This window comes from Palaemon carinicauda, chromosome 38 (assembly GCF_036898095.1).
Source record: "Palaemon carinicauda isolate YSFRI2023 chromosome 38, ASM3689809v2, whole genome shotgun sequence".
NCBI classification, from domain to species: domain Eukaryota; kingdom Metazoa; phylum Arthropoda; class Malacostraca; order Decapoda; family Palaemonidae; genus Palaemon; species Palaemon carinicauda.
The window spans coordinates 43,029,508-43,055,622 of record NC_090762.1 but is presented as its reverse complement, the minus strand read 5'-3'; the positions used below and the strand labels follow the sequence as shown (position 1 = coordinate 43,055,622).

Here is a 26,115-nt window from a genome sequence, read left to right as displayed (position 1 = left end):
TGCACATGATGACCAATACCCAGCCTAGTTAAAATGATATTATTCCTCCTACTTGTAGAATTACAAGATGAGCATTTATCTACCAAAGGGTGGATTTGTTTCAATTACAGTATGTATTGGTGGTCACTTCAGACCATCAAGCCTGTCACTTATTCTTGGTGAAAATGTATCTTGCTTTTAAGGTGGTTGTAGAGAATACTTATGGGGGAATAGATTAAGTAACCCTGGAGTTTCCTTAGCTGCCCTATCTACTTTTTTATTTCCATACATCCCAATGTGGGCGGGGACCCAACAGAAGTGAACACTGACAATCTTCCTAGACTGCAGAAGTACTAACCACTCCTGCACCTCTTGTACTAGATGATGGATTAGCATAATTTGTTTAATTGCAGGTAAAACTACTAGAATCTGTAAAAAATTCTATAAAAACAATTTTGATTACCATTTCTAAAAAATATGTCGCACTGCGAGAATTATTGCATACAGCTCAGCAGTAAATACTAACCATGAGGATGGAAGTTTCTTTCTAATAACAATATCCCCCACAGCAACTGCACTTCTAACTCCTACAGCCAGGATACGATGTCTCCCCCCAAAATCTGGACAGTGAAATGGGTAAGTTTTTTACAGCAAGGTTGAAGACATACAGTATATGAAGGAGAATGAAGCAATTATAAGTACTAGAAATAGGATGAGAGAAATTTAAAGTCAAACTGAGGAAAAGATTCCCCAGTTCGAGAACACACTTGCCCGCCACCCGACTCCACCAAGGGAATGCTATGACGTGCTAAAGTCCGATGACTTCATCAAGGTATTCTCTCGTTAAGAAGGCTGAAGCTCCTGAGCCATATGTCATGGTGTCACTCAACCACAAGGTCAGGTCTATAATGGAGCGAGAGGGAATGACCCTTTCCAAGTTGGTCTGGGCCAGAAAGTATCATAATGGAGAGCTCCCGCGGGTTCCATGAGGACAGGGGCCACACCAATTGCTGGGGGTCCTGCTAAAACAGTGCTTGCTCCTGTTCGACGGCAACCTGCCCCTACAGGATGGTCTCTAGGAGAACCTTTGGCAACTCCTGTCCCGGTGGCTGGTCCTGGGCCGATGACCATTGGAGGGTGAGAAGGCCTCTACAGACAGCGACCACTGTCGTCTGTCCTGACCTAGCAAGGAGAAGAGAGGTGCGCCAACCTCCGAGCTAGAGCTGCTTCGGCGGAGGTCCTCTCGACCCTTCCCGACAACATGGGCTGGTCAAGCATTGGACCAGAATGGCTGCGGGTCCCTCCGAGAGGACCTTAAGGGGTAACGTGGATAGCAGTCCAGGAGCCCGGCCGCCAGACCAGTGAGCTGGAGAAGTCTTAAGGGCCCGACAAAGAAGGTACAGTAGTGGAGAGGCTGGCCTACCCATGTAGCCCGCCAAAGCAGCTCCCATGATGGCTGGAGCACCCATATGGCCCAGCTAGGCTAACGAGGCACCTTGGAGGCCCACGTGGACCAGCAAGGCAGCCAGAGCACCACCTTGGTCTAGTGAGAGCGCCCCTAGCTTGAGTGGCCACTTGGTCCGTCACTGACCGCGAGAGCAGCAAGGTGGGGAGGCCAGGTGTAGTCTGCTACGAATGAGGAGCAGCAAGGGAGACACACAGCCACCGCCATCTTGTCCAACACTTTAGGAGTGGGTGACCCACAAAGGACCAAACAAGAACAAATGACAAGGGCCACACCAGTTGCTGGGGGTCCTGCTAAAATAGTGCTTGCTGCTGTTCGACGGCAACCTGCCCCTACAGGATGGTCTCTAGGAGAACCTATGGCGACTCCTGTCCCGGTGGCTGGTCCTGGGCCGATGACCATTGGAGGGTGAGAAGGCCTCTACAGACAGCGACCACTGTCGTCTGTCCTGACCAAGCAAGGAGAAGAGAGGTACGCCAACCTCCGAGCTAGAGCTGCTTCGGCAGAGGTCCTCTCGACCCTTCCCGACAACATGGGCTGGTCAAGCATTGGACCAGAATGGCTGCGGGTCCCTCTGAAAGGACCTTAAGGGGTAATGTGGATAGCCGTCCACGAGGCCAGCCGCCACACCAGTGAGCTGGAGAAGTCTTGATGGACCGACAAAGAAGGTAGTGGAAAGGTTGGCCTACCCACGTGGCCCGCCAAAGCAGCGCCCATGATGGCTGGAGCACCCACATGGCCCAGCTAGGATGATAAGGCACCTTGGAGGCCCACGTGGACCAGCGAGGCAGCCAGAGCACCCCCTTGGTCTAGTGAGAGCGCCCCTAGCTTGAGTGGCCACTTGGTCCGTCACTGACTCCAAGAGCAGCAAGGTGGGGAGGCCGGGTGTAGTCTGCTATGAATGAGGAGCAGCAAGGGAGACACACAGCCACCGCCATCTTGTCCAACACTTCAGGAGTGGGAGATCCACTAAGGCCCAAATAAGAACAAATGGCAGCAAGCCTCTGCTCTACTAAAGGTTCTTGGGAAGCCAATGGCTGAGAGGATAGGGCAGTTCCTCCAGGCGAAGAGGAATTATTGGCTTTCTCCTAAGTTGTCACTGGAGTCCACTGCCAGTCAGGCCACTCAACGCACTCATGAGGTACACAACGTATTTGGATCTACTTCCATGTGCTATTAAAAAAGCTCAACAGGTCTTATCACTCCCACCCGGACAACTACGTTTCACACGCTCCAACTTCTTGATGAAGGGAAAGCAAAGTAACACCAACACACGGAAGATAACTCTGAACACGCCACAGAAGACAAGCAACCTATACACAGGTCAATCACAATTGTACTGAAGAGCATACCCCGGCCTGACCTGAACTGGGAGAGATGCTCTACCCCACCCCCAGGGAAGGGATTCTGGGTACTGCAAGAAGTAGTGTGGGAATGAATGAATCAATATAAATTTTAGGCCTCACAAAGCACCAGGGCATAAAAGGCCATTCAGCACTATATACAAATTAATCAACCATACCCTTCCACTCACACAATTTGGTATCATTTCAACCAATAAAATCTATCACACAACATTCATACACTAATGTTTTAATGTGAAATACGTAGGGATTAAACAGATTAAACAAATAATTTAAAATTCATCAAAACTCATGATTCGGTAAAAATAAAAATTTAAAGTTCAGGGTATTACAATTACCCCCGCCCCCATATATTTCTTAAAAGTTTTGTCCTAGAGTAAACGTGTCCTTAGTAAATTGAAACCACTACAATCTACTAAAATATGTTTTAATATCCATTGTCACTCGACAGGTATTACAAAGAGGGTTCTACCTTCCCCACTCTTCATTAAATAATCAACGCTTACACCTGTATGGCCAATAAGCAGTTTAGTTAAAATGGTAATATCCTCTCTACTTTTAGATTTACAAGATAACAATTTATCCACAGAAGGGTGGATGTTTCAATTTTGTATTGGGGGCGGGGGAGCAAATTGCCCCTCCAAGACTAATCTCATGCCCTGCCCCCGGAAGTCCACTTTAAAGTTCCCTCGCTCTTCTTGCCTGTTAACTCTGCAGCCGGAGACGTTGCATGGGTTGTGAAAGCTAAACTATCGTGTTAGCTAAAACCTGTGCATGTTTCTGTTCCAGAACTTAGTGATCATATTTTTCCCTATTTTAAATGTGAACCTGAGCTCGGTAGCAATCTTCCCTTAGACATCATTTCATTAACGTATGACAGTCCCGTGCAACCATATACATTTCCTGAAGCAAATAAGAGGAGATTCAATACAGGATTTTATAAACAGAGTGGATCGAGTATTCTAAATCAGAGGATAAAGTATTATAGCTTGGCATGTAGACAATTGCCAGTAACATACAGAAGCAAGACATGTTAAACAAACATTTATATAGTGGGATTTATAAAATGGAAGGATTCCTCAAACTTATTAGAAAAAAAAAATTCTAAAAGTGAAAGCCTTGCAAATGCTGACAGTAGTTAGTTGAACTTTATAGCAGTCAACAATAATAATAATAATTATAATAATAATAATAAAACTAGTTCAAAGATAAAATTGATGCCAGCAGGTCAAAAGAAGCAAACAAAATAAGAGAACATGTGAAAGAGTTTTCTGCATGTCGCAAGTTTACTGGATAGGCAAGTGTTTAGCCTTCCATGGTCATGATGAGAGTGAAACTTCAAAAAAGAGGAAACTTCAACAAGACTCTTTATGTTAGCAGACACAAATTAAATTTTGCCTAAAGAGGTGGAAGGTATGGCCACTAGACATCCGGGTATCAAAATAACCTAATACAGGTTTGGCAAAAAGTTCTCAAAAATGTAAAAAAATTATTAAGGCATAGTATTTTTCAACATTAGTAGACGAGACAAGATATTAGTCAAGAAAAGCGTAATTAAGCATAATAATTAGGTTCTTTGATGGCGAAATAATCCATGGGAGATGATGTGGTACCTATCACATGTAAAAACTAGATGCCGAATCCCTTGCAAATTTCATTCTGAAGAAGTTAAATGAGCTAGGATTAGAACTGTCAAATTGCATAGCACAGTGCTATGATAGGGCAAGTTTTATGAGAGGATGGGCTTCAGGAGTTCAGACTCGTATGGCAGAAAATGTTCCCCATGCCATCTACATACATTCCTATGCACATAGGCTCAATCTAGTCCTCATTGATTGTGTGAAGAACCTTGATGACTTTGCAAATTTCTTCTTAACCATACAGACTTTGTATAACTATTTCAAATAGCAATTCAAGACATGAGCTTTTTGTTAACTCACAGGAGCTGGAACAACAAGTACTAGAATTAGAGAGAAATAATCTCTTCATTTGACTGTTAATCAAAGCAGTGTTTTGATGAGGAAAAGCAAACTCTGTTCGCACCTTACCAGCTGTTTTTTTTGAGTTGTTAGCCATCTTTAAAACCTTGTTAACAATTTCAGTCACTACTGCTAGTACCAAGACTTTTTTTTTTTTTTTTTTTTTATAAGTTTAAAATACATGAAGAACTATTTGTGAACTACAACTGGAGATGACCAGCTAACTTCTTTGATGTTGATGGCCACAGAAAACATATGGTTAAGTCATTTGATTTAGAGGAGATATCGAATGATTTTGGTTGCACGAGATATTGCCGATACCCATTGGAGTACAGTAATTCTATTTAGCAATCTAACCCAAAAATTTTATACAATTCTATTTGCACTATGGTACTCAAATTATTATCATTATTACTTTCGTATTCTATTTTCATCGGTACTCTAATTTTCATATTAATTTATTTCATAATCGTAATATAAATTTCATTACAGTTATGATGCGGTTGTTTCATAACTTTCATTAATGTCCGGCATTGCCAACCAGTGGTTCTATAGATTTATTTATAAAATATATTTTCATTAAAATGTAAAGAAAGAAAAATGATCATGTCTTTTCAAATGTACACTCATAAATAAGAAATTTCTCAGAAATATTTTGTTTCTTGATCCTTGCATGTCTAGTCTATTTATATACTTAAGCACCATGATGTTGAGATAAACGAATAATCATGGGAGTACATGATTTTTGTTGAAATGCCTTGCTCATGTGGCTTAAAAAAAGCACACAAAATAGCACAAATGTATAAAATTTATAGCACCCCCCCCCCCCGATTAGACTTGCTTCGCTCACCTAACTTTCTCTGCCCCCTCCCCCCCCAAAAAAAAAATCTGAAATAATGCCCCTGATTGGTGGTCAGTTCAGACCATTGGGCCTGCCACTTATTCCTATGGTGAAAATTTACCTTACTTTTAAGGTCTTTGTAAGGAATACTTATGGAGGATAAGTTAAGTAGCCCTGAAAATTCCTTAGCTACCTTATCTACACATTCATTTCCATCCACCCAACGGGGACAAGGACCCAGCAGAAGTGAACACTGATATTCTTTCTAGACTGCAAAGTACTAACCAATCCTTGGGCACTCTAGATCTGTTAGGACTAACATACTTACCATTAGGATTGTTTCTCATCATGAGGGACCTAGCTAAAAACCAAAACATCAGGAAAAGGGTCTAGCGTACTTCGCTTCTTCCTTAAACCGAACTGCCTGTTTAATCAGTTTTTTTATTTTAGATACCACATGTCTGTTGTTGATCATTCTCTCAAATAGTTTGCATATGCAACTAATCAATACTATAAGCCTATAACTAGATGGCAGTTCTAGGTCTTTACCAGCCCTGTGGCTGGGAGTTATAATTGAAGTATGCCCGGAAATTGAAGCCCATAAACCATTAAAGGTTTCAAATAAAAATTCCTTAGTGTCTCCAGGGAGAGGTGAAATAATTTCCTATTGCATGCTAACCTCACCTGGGGCAGTCTAAGATAAACTAGAGATAGCATTTGGAATATCCTCCATATTAAAAGGCAAGTCTTTAGGGTCATATATATAATTATTAGGCGTTAATATTGGTAATGAAGTTTTTGGTAGTGACTGGATTGACACCCAGATCTTCTTTGGAGGAAGTTCTAAATAAGTAAACTGCATCAGAACAAACACTACATATAAGAAAAGTTTTAGTAGTTTTATATTATCCCTAAGACCAAAAATCTTATATTTTTTATCAATCTTATTCATAGGGCAAACACTGTCCACTAAATTCATTTGAACAAACAAATAAGACTGCAGATTGTTATCAAATAGTCTTGTACTCTGTATGTATCAACAAGTAAGCAACATATGCCCACGTACAATTCCCCTGGCAAACCCGGAAGAGCCTGGAGCGGAGGCCGCCTTGATGAGCTCGCTGCATGGAATAGTTACACGGACCCACTTGTCTCAGCCGAACGGCCTTTCCTGTGTTTCTTCCTGGAGGTCCTTGCACGCTTCCTGGACGGGGCTGATCGCGAGCGAGACCTCCTCCTTTGAGACCTCTTCGGCTTCTTCCTAGACTCCCGGGGACTGGACTCTTCCGAGTTCGACGAAGATGATGAAGACTAGGACGATGACAGGGAGGAAGAATGAGCTCGCCGAGTCCTTCGAGACCTCTGATGCTGATGTAGGGTCCACGTGTCATTTCACCGGCATGAACGGCTGCATGAAGTCAGGCGGGAGCGGTGACGACGGCGCCGGGGGAGTCCGAATAGTCTTCTTGGAAGTGTACCAGCTACCAAACTCCTCTTCTTGCCGCATCGGCGACCTGAAGGGCGATGGAGTCTGGGTTCGACGAGCCTGTCGGCGGCCTCTCCTTGTCCGCTTCTCCCTCGGGCGCTGAAGTACCTGAAACATATAGCCACGATGCGGGGGGAAGGGGCCGGAGCAGACTTCCCCCACACCGGGTCTTTGGTCGAGACAGGCCCCGTAGGCACCAGAACCTCGTCTCCCGAGCACACTCCCGCCCCCCCACACACCTGCGAAGAAACATCCCCCACATCAGGAACATCAGACTCATGGGGATTGGCAATGGGCCGTTTCCCAGCAACGGACTTACCGCGTCCCTTACTCTGGGTAGGGGAAGGTGGAGGGAACCCTTTCTCCGATGGAGCCGTGGGCGACGCCAAGGGCGAAGGGGTGTCCGCCTTCTTAGGGGATCTCTTAGACGCCTTCTTATTTGTGCCGTACAGCGTCCACTGGATCTCGGGCCAGGACTCGCACTCTGATCACGTGGCGGACAGGGAACACACACTACCCCTACACGACGAAGACAGGGTATGCGGATCAACCTCCGGTTTAGAGAGGAACGCACCACATGATTTACTGGCATTAGGCCCGGGGCAATGACGTTTGTGATCCATAATAGCACACCAAGGCACCAAGCAACACAAGAACACAGGGGAAAGAGGTAGATGATAGGATATACTGTAAGGGAATCTGTAAACACACGGTAACCACGTGGGGACACAAAGGGTCGCACGGGATGTGAGAGCGGCGAGATGTTAATCACACCGCGACCAGAAGCTTACTGGTGACCAAGACCTAGCCACGCGCTCTCGCTGACCCGGGTCGCCTCAGGGCGAGTATTCATCTGCCACAGAGGGACCGACTATAAAAAACGGAGATAGGGGAAACTACACAAAATTCTGGTCGGTTGGTAGGTGAACCCCAGATACTCCTAGAAAGTAGTTTGAGGAAAGTACTCCGTGTTGGAACAAAGGCGTATTTAAATTAAACAATGTTAAAATCTATACCTTGTTCTCTTCTTGATAAGAAATTGGGTTCAAAATTATGAGGGGGCTGAAATAAATAACAGGTATAGACAAGGTCTGACAGAAAATGATAAGCTCTTCTATTTCTAGCAAAACCACTTTTTAAATCAATTTTCAATTTAACTTGCCTGATTTTTTTATGATTTCCACAAAATTATAATTACCTGCACCAACCAAAATATCCTTACAAGCTTGGATTAATCAAAAAAATATACTTTGACAATATCACCTGTCCCAGAAACTATAACATGGAAAAGAAAAACTTACCTTTAAACAAACTAATAATGTGACTGTTTCTACGGAGTAATAACCTCTGTCAACATAATCTCCCATAAATAAGTAGTTTGTATCTGGCGATCGACCTCCTATCTTAAAAAGTTCCATGAGGTCATGAAACTGTCCGTGAACATCACCACAAACAGTAACGGGTGATTTGACTTCTTGTACATTACTCTCTTTTGCCAAGACTTCTTTAGCCTGAAAAAAAAAAGAAAATAACTCTTTAAATATACACAACAGCAAGTAAATTTCAACACCCTGCCAATATTTGACAAAGTTACAACATTATCTAAAAAGTACTTACAGTAATTACATATTCTTAGCTTTACCAAAATTAATCAGGATGCCTAAATTACTTATCCACTTCTTATTCTTTCATATTAGCTTGTTTCAAGTATTGTTCGCCTGTCTGGTCTTCAGCTGCCGACATTTAACTTTTTGGATAGAAAATTATGGTATACCCTGTAATAAGTTTCTTATTTCGCCAATCGTCTCTATCTTGAGCTTTTAATTCAATACTTCTCCATCCATCATCTCCCACTTCATGCTTCATAGTCCTCAGCCATGAAGGCCTGGGACTTCCTACTCTTCTAGTGCCTTGCGGAGCCCAGCTGAACGTTAGTTGAACTAATTTCTTTGGGAGTGCAAAGAGCATGCTCAAACCATCTCCATCTACCCCTCATCATAATCTCATCCACATATGCCACTCTTGTAATCTTGAATAGTTTCGTTTCTAATCCCGTCCACCATCTAACTCCCAATATACTTCTGAGGGTTTTGTTCTCAAATCTACTATATCTACTGGAGATAAGTTTCATTGTCATACCATGAGTTCTAAACTATAACCTCACTAAACTGATATATAGTCATTTTTATAAGCAATTTCAGGCAATTTGATTTTGAATTTTACTTAACCTAGCCATTATCTGATTTGCTTTTTTCAATCTTTCACTAAACTCTTAAGACCCTGTATTGGAGATCATAGTTCCTAAATACTTGCATGATTCTACCTCATTAATTCTACCCTTGATATTTCATCTTCGATTGCATAATCCATTCTCATCATCTCTGCCTTCCCCTATTATTTTGAGCCCAAGCTCATGTGATATTTCATGCATTCTGGTAAGCAGACATCACAAATCCTGTGCCATTCTGCTAACAAGAACAGCATCATCAGCATATGCCAGGTCTGCGTATTCCCTATCACAAATCCAGTCCAATCCTGTTCATCTCTCAGCTTTTCATCAATCCTTCTCCTCAGTCTCTTTAGAATAAGCATACTATATATTTTCATAACTGATGAAAGAATTTTGCCTTTAATTATTGCAATCAGTCAGGTCTCTCTCTCTCTCTTTTTTTTTTTTTTTTTTTTTTTTTTTTTTTTTTTTGGCAATTTTCACCAACATTCCTAACATCGTCATCAGGATTTACCTCTTCATGCCACATTCTACACAATAATCTTGCAAGTATTCTGGGAGTCGGTTCATTTTCGACCAGTATCACCTCGGCAGTCACTCCATCGTATCCAGGGGCTTTTAATCTTGCGTCATTTAATGATAGCTTTGACTTCAAACACACTGAATTCATGGGCACATAAAGGTCTTCATCAGCTAAAGTTATATCAATCAAATTATTCCCTTCGTATCTCCTATTCATAACTTCACTTAGTGTTCCATCCAACATTGTCTTTATCTATTTTCTGTTGTTATAACAGATCCATCTCTATTTGATGGGTATATACTGCTTCTTTCCAACAGTCATAATTCAATATTGGAATACACAATGTAATTAAAGCTCTTACATGTATTTTAAAAATAAAAGGTTAAGATTAGAAACGTGTGCTTCACATATTTAGTCCCATAATGGGAAATCCTAGCTAAGTAAACCGTTCGAACAGATGGTGGAGCATAAAGCTCTCCCGTGCGTGGATTCACCCTATGTGATGTGATTTTAACAATGCTTTATTCTGCCAATATAGAATATTATCAAGTTTACAATAGAAATGTGATTCAATTTGTTGGTGTTCTGGCTTTATCACCTAAAGTTGAGCAAGATTAAATTTAGAACATAAATCTGTCCAAACCGATAGTCAAAAAGTTACACGCTATCATGAATACTAGCCCACGAGGCTAACGTGCATGGTGAAACTTTTTCCACTTTTCAGAACAGAGCAACGCAAATGTTAAATTGTTAGGGCAGCGAGCTACAGCGGAGCAAAAATTATTTGACCCAAGTGATAAATTATTCCAACAGGGAAAAATAGCCCAGTCAGGAAAGGAAACAAGGAAATAAAAACACTACAAGAGAAGTAATAAATAATAAAAATAAAACATACTAAGAACAGTTACAACTTTAAATAGAACAGCAAGCCCAAGTGTACCCTCAAGCAAAAGAACACTCATCCAAGACAGTGGAAGGCCATAGCACTACCCAAGACTAGAGAACAATGTTTTGATTCTGGAGTGTCCTTCACCTAGAAGAGCTACTTACCATAGCTAGTCTCTTCTACCCTTACCAAGAGGAAAGTAGCTACTGAACATTTACACTACAGCAGTAGTTAACCCCTTGAGTAAAGAAAAAATGTTTGGTAATCTTAGTGTTAAGTGTATGAGGACAGGAGAACACAGAAAGAATAGACCAGACTATTCGTGTATGTGTAGGTAAAGACAAAATGAGCCGTAACCAGAGAGGGGGGTCCAATGTAGTACTGCCTTGCCAGTCAAAGTCTCCGATAAATCTCTATCGGTAGTATCTCAATGGGTGGCTGGAGCCCTGGCCAACCTACTATATATACACAAGTTTCCCAATAGATAGCCATGAGTGAATAAAGGACTTTAATTTATTTGTAAATCAACCACTGAAGTGCTTTGTTTCATGAATTTCAAGAAAAACAAACGAAAAAGGTAATAAAATATATCTGGATTTTGAATTTCCAATTTAAAGAAAAGATCCTAAAACAAGAAAGAAAAGCAATGCAAATCATTGTGTCAGTGCAAACAAGTCATAGATAAATTAATCCTCAAACAAACAGCACGCCAAAATCCATTACTGTTGCCAACAGTAATTTATTTAAAGGTTCCGCATTTCCATTAGAACAAAGAGCTCAGTGGGTAGAGCTACTGCACATTTAAAATTGTTACAGAGCACAATTGGGAGGAGCTAAGTAGGCTGGGAACGAACATACGAGAGCTACTCGGTGACACTGTGAGGATAGACAAACAGCTTACCGTAATTCTATTTTTTTCCTTTACGTTATGCACTTACGCAGATAATGTATCAGAAGAGTAGTAGTTTTTAAGCGTTTTACCCAAGGAAAATATAATTCACGAGTTGGGTGGTAGTCTACAGAAATTTAATCGGGAAGCAAACACAGTACGCTAAGAATATGGCTGTCTAAAGGTGCCCTTGTGTAGGGCTTTTGCACTACAACAGCCACAGCTACCAATGTCTAGAAAATGGGATAGAAATTCCTATTTTCAATGTGACCAAGAGGCTTTGGCCGACGATGTAAAACTTGTCAAATTCATATGTTAATGTAGGATACTTTAATTACCAAAACTCAATTTAAGAAATGGATGAGGCTAGCTAGTTGGCACTTTTCTCTTTGTTTAATAGGGGCTGGGGAATAATATCTCATGTATCGGTAGATTGAAATGTGAAGTCTATTTCCGATTTCAAGACCATTCTTTACGTTTGGGAGACAGATGGAGTGTAATTGCACTTTGTGTTTCTACAATGACATTTGTCAGCTTCATTTCTTAATCTATTTAACAGCTTACAAGTAGGCTACTTATTCTTAAGTTCCCAGATGTAGTTTTACCCAACCCCTACTCAGTTCATTTTCTCTTCATTTCCATCTTTAACATCATGTGGTCTGGATGTCCCGTAAGCATGTAAGCAATCTTTTTTTTATATAAAATTAGTTTCTTAAAAATTATACTGTCAACCCCATATTATGAGGACAGCCTTAGTGTTCCCACAACATACAGAGTACCATCAGTCTAAGTCCTCCCAAACTTAAGATAAGGAATACTGTAAATATCCCTCCTAATGATACTTCACTTTAGACATAAAAATATCTACTCCCTCTGTGATACTCTAACCAATGATTTAACTCATGTAAAAAACTGGCTACTAGCAAATGAGTTAACCTTAAATGAAAGAAAGACATACTTCATAATCTTTTCTCTACGAAGAGTTCCTGATAACATAAGGGTTTCTATAGGAAATCACACACTGGATCAGAAGTCCAGTGGTAAATTTTTAGGGATAATTCTTGATAATAAACTAACTTTCTGTGAGCATGTAAATATGACAGTTAATAAAATTGCCAAAGTAATGGGTATCATATATAGATTAAAAGAGTATTTCCCCTTATATATTATAAAACAATTGTATCACTCGTTAGTATCTCCTCACCTAAATTACTGCAATACGGCGTGGGGGAGTAGTAGTAGAAATGTCTTGCAACCATTAATTGTAATTCAAAAAAGACTGGTAAGAATCATAAGCTCCAGTGATTACTTAGCTCATACATCGCCACTTTTCCGGTCTCTCTCGATATTGAAGCTGGAAGACAATTATAAGCTCTCCTTAATGAATATGATGTTCCAAACACTTATTTTGAACAAATTTCCAGATTTAAGACGAAAAATAATTCAGGAACAATCAGTTCATCCATATGGAACAAGAAATTCAAACTTAACTCTCCCTTTCATACGTATTAATAGATGCGAGCAATCGTATCTATACCAAGGTATTAAACTTTGGAATACTCTGCCCGCTTATCTAAAGGCACTGCTTAGCGTTCGGTCTTTTAAGAAATCATATACAAATCTCCTGTTATCTGGGTATTAAGCTTTATTAATAAATATTTATACTTGCCTACCTAACCACAACGCAAGTATGTTTCATTGTTTAGAATATTTTTTTATTTGTAAAACTAGTTCTTTTACTGAGTTTTTTGCTTAATATCTACAATTTTTTCAATGTATATACCATTAGCTTTCATATACCATCTTTCCTTATCATATAAATATGCATTTCCATTTGTTTTTAGGCTAAGATTCTCATTTATATGTATCTATTTGTATACATATGATTATATATATGTATGCGTACATTTTGTATATCTATATCCATACTTACTTTATTTTTTATTTTTACTTAATTGATGATATTATTTTGTTGTATTATTGCCCGAAGAGCTCTGCTCCACATGGGCTTGGACTGAGTCTTTTTTCTTTTTGTAAATCTTTGAATGTAAATATTTTCTGTCCAATAAACATTATTATTATTATTATTACTTTCAAAGTGCCCAACTGGGGATGGAATGCTGGTTGATTCAGATCAGTTTCAGACATTAATCTTAGTTGATTCGGACCATGTTTTTAGACTGATTTGGATAATTAGTAAGGCTCATTCGGACAATTTGCTAGGATGTTTTGAATGATTCAAACACAAACATTTATCTTTAACATAGAGAGGCCCATAACCTGTTAGTTCCTTAACTCACACCACGCAAAGATGACAGACTAGGTGAAGTGTTTGGCTTGTGACCGAGTAGTGGCTGACCACCACCAAGCAATAGATTGCAATTCTTGCGGTGACTGGCAACATCGAGGATGTGGAGACACTGGTAATTATACTACAAGGATTTTTTTCCTGATTTTCTGATCCAACTCCTTGACTTTAATAAAGGACTGTGCTTACCACTTTACACACGCTTTGTGGAGAAAAGTCCTTGCTTGCAATTTTTACTCCCCGAACATTCAGGAAAGGTAGGCGTAATTAGATCAGCAAGAGAATTTATGGATAATGTAAGGGAAACATGGTTGCATCATAGGATATGGAAAGTGGAGAACTGGTCAGTATTTGGGCGCAGTATAAGAACAAATAATGATGTTGCAGGATGGCATCAGAAACTAAACAAAAGCACCATAAAAGGTAACCTCCCATTTTACTTATTGATAAACTTGCTTTATTTAGAGGCTAAGGAAATACCTTATCAGGTTAAGCTTGTCAATGAGAGCAAACTAAAGAGGCCTCAAAGAAAACAGGTAAAAGACATTCACGGAAGTGTGGAAGTACTACAATGATAGGAAGATTACAACTGGCCCAATTTGTGTAAATGAAGGAGTAAAGCAAGTTACTTTGGGTCGTCTTAGGTTATTTTTCCTTATCCACAATGGCGAAAGTTGCTTAACACAGGTAACTTTTGCTTTTATTTTACATTAAATGTAGACTCAGTAACAGGTGTTTATATAAGGTCCGAATCAATCAACCATGAAGGTACAAATCAGCCTGGTTGGAATAAGCCATACCTCCTGGGGATGTAACCCTAGCCAGAACAGAGGAGCAGTTTATTAATATGAAGCAAGTTTTCCCAAATTTCATGACTGTGTTACTTTGCCAGGTGTGAAGTCATTTGGGAAGAAAACATAAGGAGGAGACTTAACCTTGACGCAACATAAGGATGCAGCATTCTACCAGGGGGGGGGGGGGGGGACATAGCCCCCAGAAAGGAAACAACTGTAATAGTCATCATTACTAGCCAAGCTACAACCCTAGTTGGCAAAGCAAGATACTATAAGCCCAAGGTCTCCAATAGGGAAAAATAGCCTAGTGAGGAAAGAAAACAAGGAAATAAACAATACAAGTAATGAAAAAATCAAAATAAATTGTATAAAGAATTATCAACAACATTAAAACAGATATTTCATGTATAAACAATAAAAACTCATGTCACTCAACAAAAGAAAATAAAAATAAAAACTGCTATGAGGAAGGGCTAAGTATGGATGTGGCCATCACGGGCCACTACAGTAGGCAAGAATAAGACTACTAGATTAGGTTAGGGTCCCTGGTACTATTGAGTTTGTTACCCTCTCCTTTTCCACTCTTAATTTTTAGTAAACTTATAAAATCATGGTACTTTGATGCTCTTTACACAAATACATTTTTCAAAGGTTTAATATGCATTTCAGACGATTACTATTGCGGCAAATCACTCGCTTTGATAATTTTCCCCATCCAGAAACCCCATTTTCCCACTAGGGTCCAGGAAATTGTTTATACAAGGGCCCAAAATCTCAAATAGATGGTTTGCCCAAAATAATCATGGTCAGAAATACATAAACCTGACATGATAGCGAGAAGGTAGAATATATGGCCATGAATTACGCTAGAAATTAAAGTTATCTTTTTAACAACTCCTAAACCTTGGGACTCCTTTTGTGCACACCTACAAATTATTACTTGCTAAGCTACAACCCTATTTGGAAAAAGCATGATGCTATTAGACCAGCGGCTCCAACAGGGAAAATAACCCAGTGAGGAAAGGAAACTTAAGGAAAAATAAAATATTTCAGGGAAAATAGCCCAGTGAGGAAAGGAAACTTAGGGAAAAATAAAATATTTCAAGGAAAATAGCCCAGTGAGGAAAGGAAACTTAGGGAAAAATAAAATATTTCAGGGAAAATAGCCCAGTGAGGAAAGGAAACTTAAGGAAAAATGAAATCTTTCAAGAGAAACATTAAATTAAATATCTCCTATATAAAGTATAATAACTTTAACAAAACAAGAGGAAGAAAAATAAGATAGAATAGTGTGCCCGAGTGTATACCCTCAAGAAAGAGAACTCTAATGCTCGATATACCACGTTCAAGAGCCTAAGCAAGGTCCACTGCCGGCAAGCATCGAGACAGAGGTAAATCTCCCCAGTTCCTGAAATATTAGAAATTTCAAACCTTGACGTAATGCTAGTTGGCCTTGTAGGCCTAAGATTTTGCCGACCGCTTCGGCAATGGAGAAAAAAAAAGGTTACGCCTAAATTTAATTAATTCGACCTAACTTAGGCAAAGCTATATATGTATTTCATATAACGCTCTTCCGTCTCTTCAGATACGGTGTTCACAAAGTCTAAACCTTAAATGCGAACATATACCATAACAAAAACATCATCTTCATCTCTCACCTTCTCGCAAAGTGTTTTCACTTGATTTTCGGCCAACTGTTTACAATCCATCAACTGGTCTATCCACTGATTCAATTCCTTCATTTGCGTTTTGTCATCCATTTTTGGGGAGTTTGTACCGTTTCTCACTGCAATTATAGTAACTTTCAATCACTAACACGCCTATAAATGAAACACACCGACTACTTTCATGACCACCTTGGGGATACTTCTCGACTCCACAATATGGCCGCCGACTGTCTCCGTCTCATGACGTAGACTCACAATCTCTGATTCAGGATAAAAATCGAAAAAAAATTAAAAATATGCTTTGCATTAAATTCATTACAAGTGATAATAATCTACATTATCTATCTATATTGAACATTCAAACAGATATATATTAAAGCTACATATACTTTATCATTTTATCATTTGTTACTCTCTCGCTGTTGAGAGGCTAGAGGGTATACATCTTTTAATTTTTAGAAATATAATTTCTATAAAAAATACTATTTATGCTATTTACTTTCATATGTTTTATTTATAATTTTAGTGACAGACTTAATATCTTAGATTTTCTGCCTTAACAAAATATTTTTACAGCAATCATATCGTTCCTAAAGTTATGCCATTAATCACTGTTTTCTATGATTCATATGTATTTTATTCCTAGCTATTCATTATTCAAAAAATGATCCTTATAACTAGATAATAAAAGTCTGGAACAATAAGCTCTCCTTGTCATGTCATATTTTGTTTTTCACATTAGGCAAAATGTAATTATATACAAAGGTTATCTTCTACGATAAATTTAATCAAAGATGAACACGTTAAATTACTAAATATTAAATCATACAAATCTAGTAATGCATTGCATTTGAATACTTGCACAGGAATGTTAAAACTAAAAGGCCAAAATATATTTCCCTTTTTTATCTAATAGACATGACATACTTAGAATACATGAAGATGTCAAAATTTGACTTCCCATGTTACAAACAAAGAAATAGATGACAACAAATAATGGTATTTGAATTACATATTCGTGTGAAAAGCAATTTTTATTGGTTGACATCCTAAAATGCTACAAAAGGGGAAGAAAGGGGGACCGCCGGAGTTCTTTCTCGACTGTATTTACATTCGAGAGAGAGAGAGAAGTCAATAAAGTGAAGTGGATTTGAGATTCAAAAGATCTTTGTGACGTAAGGAACAAGATCAGAAAGCGATGTCTTCTATACATTAACATTTAAAAGATATAAATGCAGAATTCGGATGGACTGTTACTAAAAAGTACTAAGTGAATTTGTCTGACCAAGGCTATCTTTGGCTTGGAAGAGTAGGACAAGCTGACGACTTGGGCGTTTAACGGAACAGAGGTGCTTCGTGTAGGCGTGGTACGAAATGAACCTAAAGTACACTATACTACCCGCGAATATAAGCATATGTTAATAGCAGCATTTGGGGGGGGGGAGGAAATAATTTAAACAACAGTCACAATTTAAAAAATTCCATTGGTCGTCGTACAGACGAGCGAATACCTATTCACTACACTTCCTCGTAACCAAATATAATCTTATCTGGCTCGAGACCGCTAGCGACGATCAAATCTAGCAAATGTATTATTGTATTCGTTCCGTAGAAATTACAGTGAATCGAGTGCCCGTTTTTTTAAAGATCACGTATCCTTTGTGGGTTTATGCCTGCTATTCACATAATATTTCTTGTCTGATATCAAAGCATCAAATATAGCTTATTCCAGTAAAGTTAACTGGGCATATTATTTTCATCATAACAATAATACACTCGTATGTAACAAGATTACGAGGGTGTCAATATGTTAAGCAATCTTTCATAAAACTATATACCCATTAGTTAAAGTAGAAAAATAAACACCCGGTAAAAGATATATTTCTAGATGGACAAACATTATTTAGTACTTTTCTGGTATGAGCTTAGATAAAATGTGAAAAGGATAAGGGAAAAAATGAATAATGGAGGTGATAGACGTGGGTTGAAAGATGAAATTTAATAGTTGGGAGAAATAGAAAAGGTAGAGACATCTAAAGATTGGCAGTAGAAGTTAGTCACCGAACCGTGAAATCCTAACACGATTAGACATCTGCAAGTCCACAGTTTGTAAATGTGCAGAATGGTGGTCTCCAGGCGGCAACGATCCTATCCCAGAGGAATCATTCAGCAAAAAGATACTGAAATAAGAATGGAAAAATTGAGAGACGGGTTATTTTGTCATAACGAAGATAACAATAATCTATTGAACGAGGAGGCAGACTGAACAAGAGTACTTTATGTATGAACGAGGCTGATACTCTAAGCACTATGAAATTGATCCAGTACTATGTTCTGGAATTTTGGAGTCAAATTTTGCACTTTGTAAAGTTCGCTTACTCCATGAAAAGTGGAAATCAATCTGGACGACTAATTATTTAAAAGGTAGGGGAGGGAGCAAAATATGAAGCTTGAAATGTATTAGTCATTAAACTTGAATATCTTATGGGATCACTATTCAGAAAAGCTGAGAAATAAGTAAGGAAAAAATCAAGTGGTCGTGACTCAACAGGTAGCCAAACATTACAGCTCCAGCAAAACAATTAAGGGTTGTTTCCCTGTCATATCACACAGAGAAATCCGGGTTGTTGTATACATTTATGGGTACCTAGATTATCCCACAGCGTATTCCGCATTGATTGTCAAATTTACATTATTGAAGCACTTAGAAAACAAGAATGTCTTCCCGTGCCTTCCTGAAAGCCTTAGTATCTTTAGTCATTTGGCTGTCCAGTGGAAGCTTGTAGTCCTGGTGCCGCATAATAGCATATTTGAATGCTCTAGTCTAGAACCTACATTAGGCATCTTAGTTCCAATTAACTTGAAACTATGATGCGAATCTATTTTACGAGATATTTTGGACGTCTTATTCTTATTGCTTGACGAGTTATTGTACACCCTTTACTAGCTTCAATTTGGATCCCAGTGTAATTCAGTCATTAGTATAATAGCAATCCTTTCTAAGGGTGGGACACCTATTATCAGTCTTTCTCCTCTGTTTATTATGCTTTGCAATTACTTGAGTCGCACTTTGGGTAAATTGTAATATATGGAGTTAAAATAGTCAGTCCTGATAATAACACAGTCATTTACAAGTGTTATTTTATTTAATGGCCAACGTTTCTTACTACTTTACTTACTTAAAATAAAGCACCGAGAGACAAATTACAGTGAAGTGATACACTTAGTATATTGTAGGTCACGAACTTGACTTGATATCGGGACCAGATTGTTATTTAAATTTATTTGGATGTCACCCAAGTTTCTCAAGTATTTTTTCTTCCTTACTACCATAAAGTCAGATTTATCTTGGCTAATTTTTAGTTGTTTGACTGTCATCCTTTCCTTAACACTGCTAAGAATTTGGTTTAAAGTTTCAATGTATTATCAATGTCATTTATCTAGAAGTAAATTATGTATAATCTGCAAATAGTTTAAATTTCACTACATGTCTCTGTTGTGCTTTTGATAGTCCTATAGTAGATACAAAACAAAATGGGCTACAATTAATTTAATAAATTTGGGTACACAAAACAAAAGTCTTTTATACCAATATTTTAGGGAGATATTTTCAAAATAATAGCATAGTATCTTTTATATATATATATATATATATATATATATATATATATATATATATATATATATATATATATATATATATATATTGTGTGTATAAATAAATATTTAGGTATGTACAATATGTATACATAATTGCTCATTATATGGGAATGGAGTCTAATATATATATATATATATATATATATATATATATATATATATATATATATATATATATATATATATATATATATATTAGATTCCATTCCACTATGATAAGCAAATATGTATACATATTGTACATACCTACATATTTATACACACACACATTATGTATAAGATAACAGATCCCTTGAAGTGCTTTTGTTTGTTAATGCTACCACATGGAAGACTTAAGTGGAGAAAAGGAAAAGCAGGACGAGGACTGGAAGACCGAAACTTGAAGATAAACTGAGGGATGTGAGGAGAAGGAAGACAGTGAAGTTGTCCTCGGAAGACATCCAGAGGATCAAAATCTTTAACTATAAAGGATGAAATGCGTAATATGGAAGATATATGGACTCAGAAGTTAACCACAAAATACTTAAGATAGGATGCAATAAAAGCCATGGTGTGCAAAAGTAGGATTAGCTACGAAGGTCAAAGAAAAATTCTATAAAAGTGTGGTTAGACCTGTAATAGTAACTACGGGATCGAAATTTGGTCAATAAAGAATGAGCATTAACCAAATATGGAAGTGGTTGAGATGGATGTTCGAAGTCGCGAAAACAAAATCGTAGCCAAAATCATTTTATTAGAGGAACAGTCGAAGTATTGGAAATATCAAAGAAATTTTAGCAAGGAAGATTGCATAGCCCTAGTCATGTTATGCAAAGAGAAGAGGACAACGCGTGTAAAAGGATCGTGACCATGAAGGTCTAGATGTGGCAAAGGACAAAGTTTAGATTGAGACAAAGTAACAAATGACAAGTTGGTGCAAACTAAAGACAAAGCAGGACAAGGGTAAAGTTGATAGCAGACAAATAATGAATTATATATTTGTGCATATCAATATTTAGTATACCAAGGAAAGTGTTTGGTAGGATTATTATTATCATTATTATTATTATTATTATTATTATTATTATTATTATTATTATTATTATTATTATTATTGAGGGAGTGAAAGTGATAAGAAAAGGATTGATAATGTGAAACAGCTTGGATTTAGATAAGGAACTAGGTGTGTCGACTAAGTGTGTTTGAAATCAAGTTACGTAAGTTTAACAGTATAAAAAAAAAAAAAAAAAAAAAAAAAAAAAAAAAAAAAAAAAAAAAAAAAAAAAAACAACAACTACTCAATGTGGCAATTTCTTTACATACAAAATAGAAAATAGATAGAATAGACTTTTATCGGATTCAGTAAATAGTAACACGGTAAACGAGTTCAAGATTAAGTTATACAAGATAATAAGAACTATACATGATCAAAATGAATCTCTCTACCCAAGAGCAAATGGATTCTCTGCGGATGGACTTTAGTCTTTGAGACATCCAAAATCCTTGTAACACACACACACACTCTCTCTCTCTCTCTCTCTCTCTCTCTCTCTCTCTCTCTCTCTCTCTCTCTCTCTCTCTCTCTCTCTCTCTCTCTCATGAGTTTGCGTTTTGGTGAAGATTGTTCGTGCACAGGATTTTTAACCTCTCTCTCTCTCTCTCTCTCTCTCTCTCTCTCCTCTCTCTCTCTCTCTCTCTCTCTCTCTCTCGTGTGAAGTTTTTTCAGTATTAATCCTCATAGGCTTGGTTCCATACCAATGTCCTTTCCTCTATCCAATTTCTCCATGTTTATTCTCCTTGTGTTCATCTCGAACTCATCTCTTTAATTTCTAACTTCAACCTCTATGTTAACCTCATCTGTCTTGTTTACATATGCAACCAAATGCCTCCAACTATTCCTTAACTCTTCAATTAAACACACTTTGTCTAATTGGTATTCGATTTTCCAGAAATCCAATCTTACCAATAAGGACATCTTTTATTCCGTCACTTACGTTCGCCTATAAATGAACTTGCACCACCTTTTCATTTACTCTTGACCCATCCAGGTACAGATTCAAGGATGTGCGTCAGTGCACCACACTTGATGTACTTTTAGGTTAAGGGTCTTTGCAGTGTTCCTTCAAGCCTTAGCAGTACTTGTTTTACATCCTTTTACTTTACTGTTTTCTGCTTCCTTTCCTCCACACTGCTGTCCAACACATATTTCATATTGTAAGTACAAGGTTGCTGAATGGGCTCACGGACCCCAATGCCAGACTTTACATGTCTAATTAATAAATCCAATTAACCATATGTCTTCCTGATACATTTAGATCCAAATCTTCCCTAAGCTACCTTTTCAGATAGCCTGGACATAACGAGTTTTCGTCTTTCTCATTCTAGTACACCCTGCCCTTTCACCTTTGTCTCAGAAAAAAAACATTTCGCTATCTCTCCTTAAACAAGCGAAATTCCATATATTTCATCTATCCTACACCACATTCAGAACTCCATTTACCATTACAACTAAAGCCAGGCCATTCGTTGGCTTTTAAGCCTACGCCACATAGGTCGGAGAATATGTTAGTCATAATTCTCCGTTCTGGGATTCTTGCAGGAGTGAAAGCCCATTTCATCCTACAGTGAAATCCCAGTCACTTTATATTCAATGATGTCAGATCTACTATATTTCATCTTAGAGTGAATTAGCACAGATTATTTCATCCTGGAGTGAAATAACAGTTATCTCCATAAAGACATATCAGAAGGAACTTAAATCTACAGTGTCCCATCTCAAAAGGAAGTCAGTAGTCCCTCATATAACCGCTTGAAGCGTAATTTGGTTAGTCCTAACTTTAAAGAGGTAAGAGATAAATCTTAAGCTTTTCTTATTTCTTTCTCATTTTCTATTCTTTCCGTAAACAGGATATCCATCCTGTCATGAAAAAAATGAAGTTAGAAGACATAAAAATATTTTTTTTTTCAAAAGCAAAGATTAATGGAACGGTCATCGTGACCCCCATATACTTGCCTAACGGAAACCCTACAAAAAATACAGGAAAACGGAAAAGGAAAGGAGAAAGGATGACATGATATTGAAGAGTGTGAGAATCCTACTAGGTTCCGTTGCTATTATTATTGTTGTTACTATTTTTTTATGTTGATTTCAGCTGACAGATTTTCAAAACGTTCACTTGCTTCCTTTTTAAATTTGCATTTTTTGGGTATTATAAGAAAAGTATAACCATCGTAGATCTTAACTTCTACATTATCATGGTTATCAATAATTTACATGTTAATGCAGCTATATGAAAAATATTAATACATTGACTTTAAAGTTTCTACAGATTGACTAATTGTGTATCACCTGGTGTCGCAGCCACCATGGTCACTGGCACCGAGAGCTTTTACCTAAAAAAAGATGCCTGCACATCTAAAGAGAAAAATAGGCTGTAAACTAAATAAACAAATGGATGCCTACTTCAGAGGATGAACGCTTGACTGTTCGGAGTTACGAAAGAAGAAAAAAATACATTCAACGAAACCGTAAAAACACAATAGGGAAGTCGAACGTACGAGACAGATGCATGACCGAATGAATACGCAAACTGACAGACGAACGCTCGTATAGATGGATGGATAAAAAGGCGAGGTCACCTGCCTCAATCAGCGGACATTATAACCCACATCCTGTTTGCCAAAGGAGTACAGAGGAGGTATTGGATAAGGCTGGACGCCAGTACCTAGCAATAAGCACCCCGCGCACATCATCCAGCAGGAGTAGATGAGGTTTTAAAGCTAGAGACACATATATCCGCTCGTAGCAGGAAGCAGGTACCCTCCTGGCTGTCTACCCCTTGGTCTACCCCATCATTCAGCTTAATGGAGCTCGTCTGCTCGCACGAATAGAGGTGCCACGGGTCTCTCTCTCTCTCTCTCTCTCTCTCTCTCTCTCTCTCTCTCTCTCTCTCTCTCTCTCTCTCTCTCTCTCTCTCTCTCTCTCTCTTTTACGCGAAATTCGGGGTCCTAAATACGGCTGGGAATAGTGACACTGTCCTTCAGCAGGATGGGAGAATGTTCTCAGGGAAGGACGGGATGTTGAAAAGGGGGGATGTGATATCTCACAGGATTAATTATTATTATTATTATTATTATTATTATTATTAAACTAAAACCCTAGTTGGAAAAGCAAGATGCTATAAGCCCAGGGGGCCCCAACAGGGAAAATAGCCCAGTGAGGAAAGGAAACAAGGAAAAATAAGATATCTAAAGAAGAGTAACAAAATTAAAATAAGTATTTCCTGTTTAAACTATAAAAACTTTAACAAAACAAGAGGAAGAGAAATTAGATAGAATAGTGTGCCCAAGTGTACCCTCAAGCAAGAGAACTCTAACCCAAGAGACAGTGGAAGACCATCATGGTACAGAGGTTATGCACTACCCAAGACTAGAGAACAATGGTTTGATTTTGGAGTGTCCTTCTCCTGGAAGAGCTGCTTACCATGGCTAAAAAGTCTCTTCTACCCTTACCAAAAGGACTGAACAATTAGTGCAGTAGTTAACCCCTTGGGTGAAGAAGAATTGTAAGATGTTTCTTAGAAAAATTTACGGGGCCAAGATGTTTTTATAGTTTATAAATATTGCCATTACTGAGGGATGAAATGATAAATACTACATTATCATGGTTGTTATTGCTAGATGAACGAGTCACCCCTTTCATTCTATTTTCTTTGAAGCAGGAGCAGTGTCAGTAGCAGTAGTGTAACCTACGATGGAACCCTATTCGGAAAATTAGAATCATGTTGTTGCAAGGGGCACCAACAAGGAAATCAGCTTATTGTTAAAAAGGAACTAATAATTTATGAGCAAAATATAAAATGGTAGTAAAATTATTTGTAGTAGTAGTAGTAGTAGTGGTGGTAGTAGTAGTAGTAGTAGTAGTAGTAGTAGTAGTAGTAGTAGTAGTAGTAGTAGTAGTGTTGACCGAACACTGACTTTGTTGAAAGAATACGATTGTATTTCAGTACAAATAGTAAGAACATAAGTCATTAAGAATAAGATTGTTCCATATTCCTGATAATGAAAAAAAAAATTAACAAACTTTTTAAAACAGACAAATAAACAACAACAACAACAACAACAACAACATCAACAAAAGACAATAAGGGGTTTCCATTCGAGCATTTTAATGTTAATGGAACTTCCAAGACGAAAAAAAAAACACAGGGAGAAGGTATAACGTTTCAATTCCATTAATTGACGCTCACTGGTAATGGCAAGGGGGGTTCCCTTCTATACGGGATATTACCCATTAAATGTCCCTGTGGTGTATGCATAGACTTTGGCACTATATTTCAATAAAAATGACCGACAACTGTGTGTGGCTATTTTGCTTTCCGGTCATAATAAATGCGTAAACAGTTTCATCTCGTGAACGTTGAGATATCGTGGCAATGAAATAGATGACAATTAGAATATTGTATGTATGTGGATGCACATACAACGAAAATCACATGTGACATGGTTGTTTTAATATCTTGACCCTTCAACATTCTAATAATACTCCCAGGATAATTAAATTACACACACACACACACACACACACACACACACACACACACACACACACACACACACACGTAGTAGGGATACCTTAGCGTGGTGAAAGGGTTTGCGTTTCGCAAAGACCAGCAAAGATGTACTAGTCAGGGCCACCCATACTAGGTTGGTTTATTATGAGCGATCAGACAAGTCTTCCACTATCAACAATTCGCAGTGGCTACCGTGGTGATGAAAACTGGCCAAACCCCATAAATTAATAAGGACATATCTGAGACCTTTGTCCTACAGTGGACTAGAACCGACTGCATTTGTTGATACATGAGTGTGTGTGTGTATATATATATATATATATATATATATATATATATATATATATATATATATATATATATATATATATATATATATATATATATATATATATATATGTGTGTGTGTGTGTGTATATATATATATATATATATATATATATATATATATATATATATATATGTGTGTGTGTGTGTATATATATATATATA

General features: G+C 38.0%; 1 protein-coding gene across 1 annotated transcript in view; it reads right to left on the bottom strand.

Annotated features, from left to right (window-relative positions):
* The window catches only part of mts (protein phosphatase 2 catalytic subunit mts), a 32,211-nt gene extending 15,550 nt beyond the window's left edge, over positions 1-16,661 (bottom strand). Inside the window, exons 1-2 of the mRNA XM_068362162.1 lie at positions 16,403-16,661; positions 8,416-8,625 (exon numbers count right to left, since the gene is read on the bottom strand). Of these exons, the coding sequence (XP_068218263.1) occupies positions 8,416-8,625; positions 16,403-16,504 (312 nt within the window). The 5' untranslated portion in view covers positions 16,505-16,661. The remainder of the gene's footprint in view (positions 1-8,415; positions 8,626-16,402) is intronic.
* Positions 16,662-26,115: the final 9,454 nt, after the last annotated feature.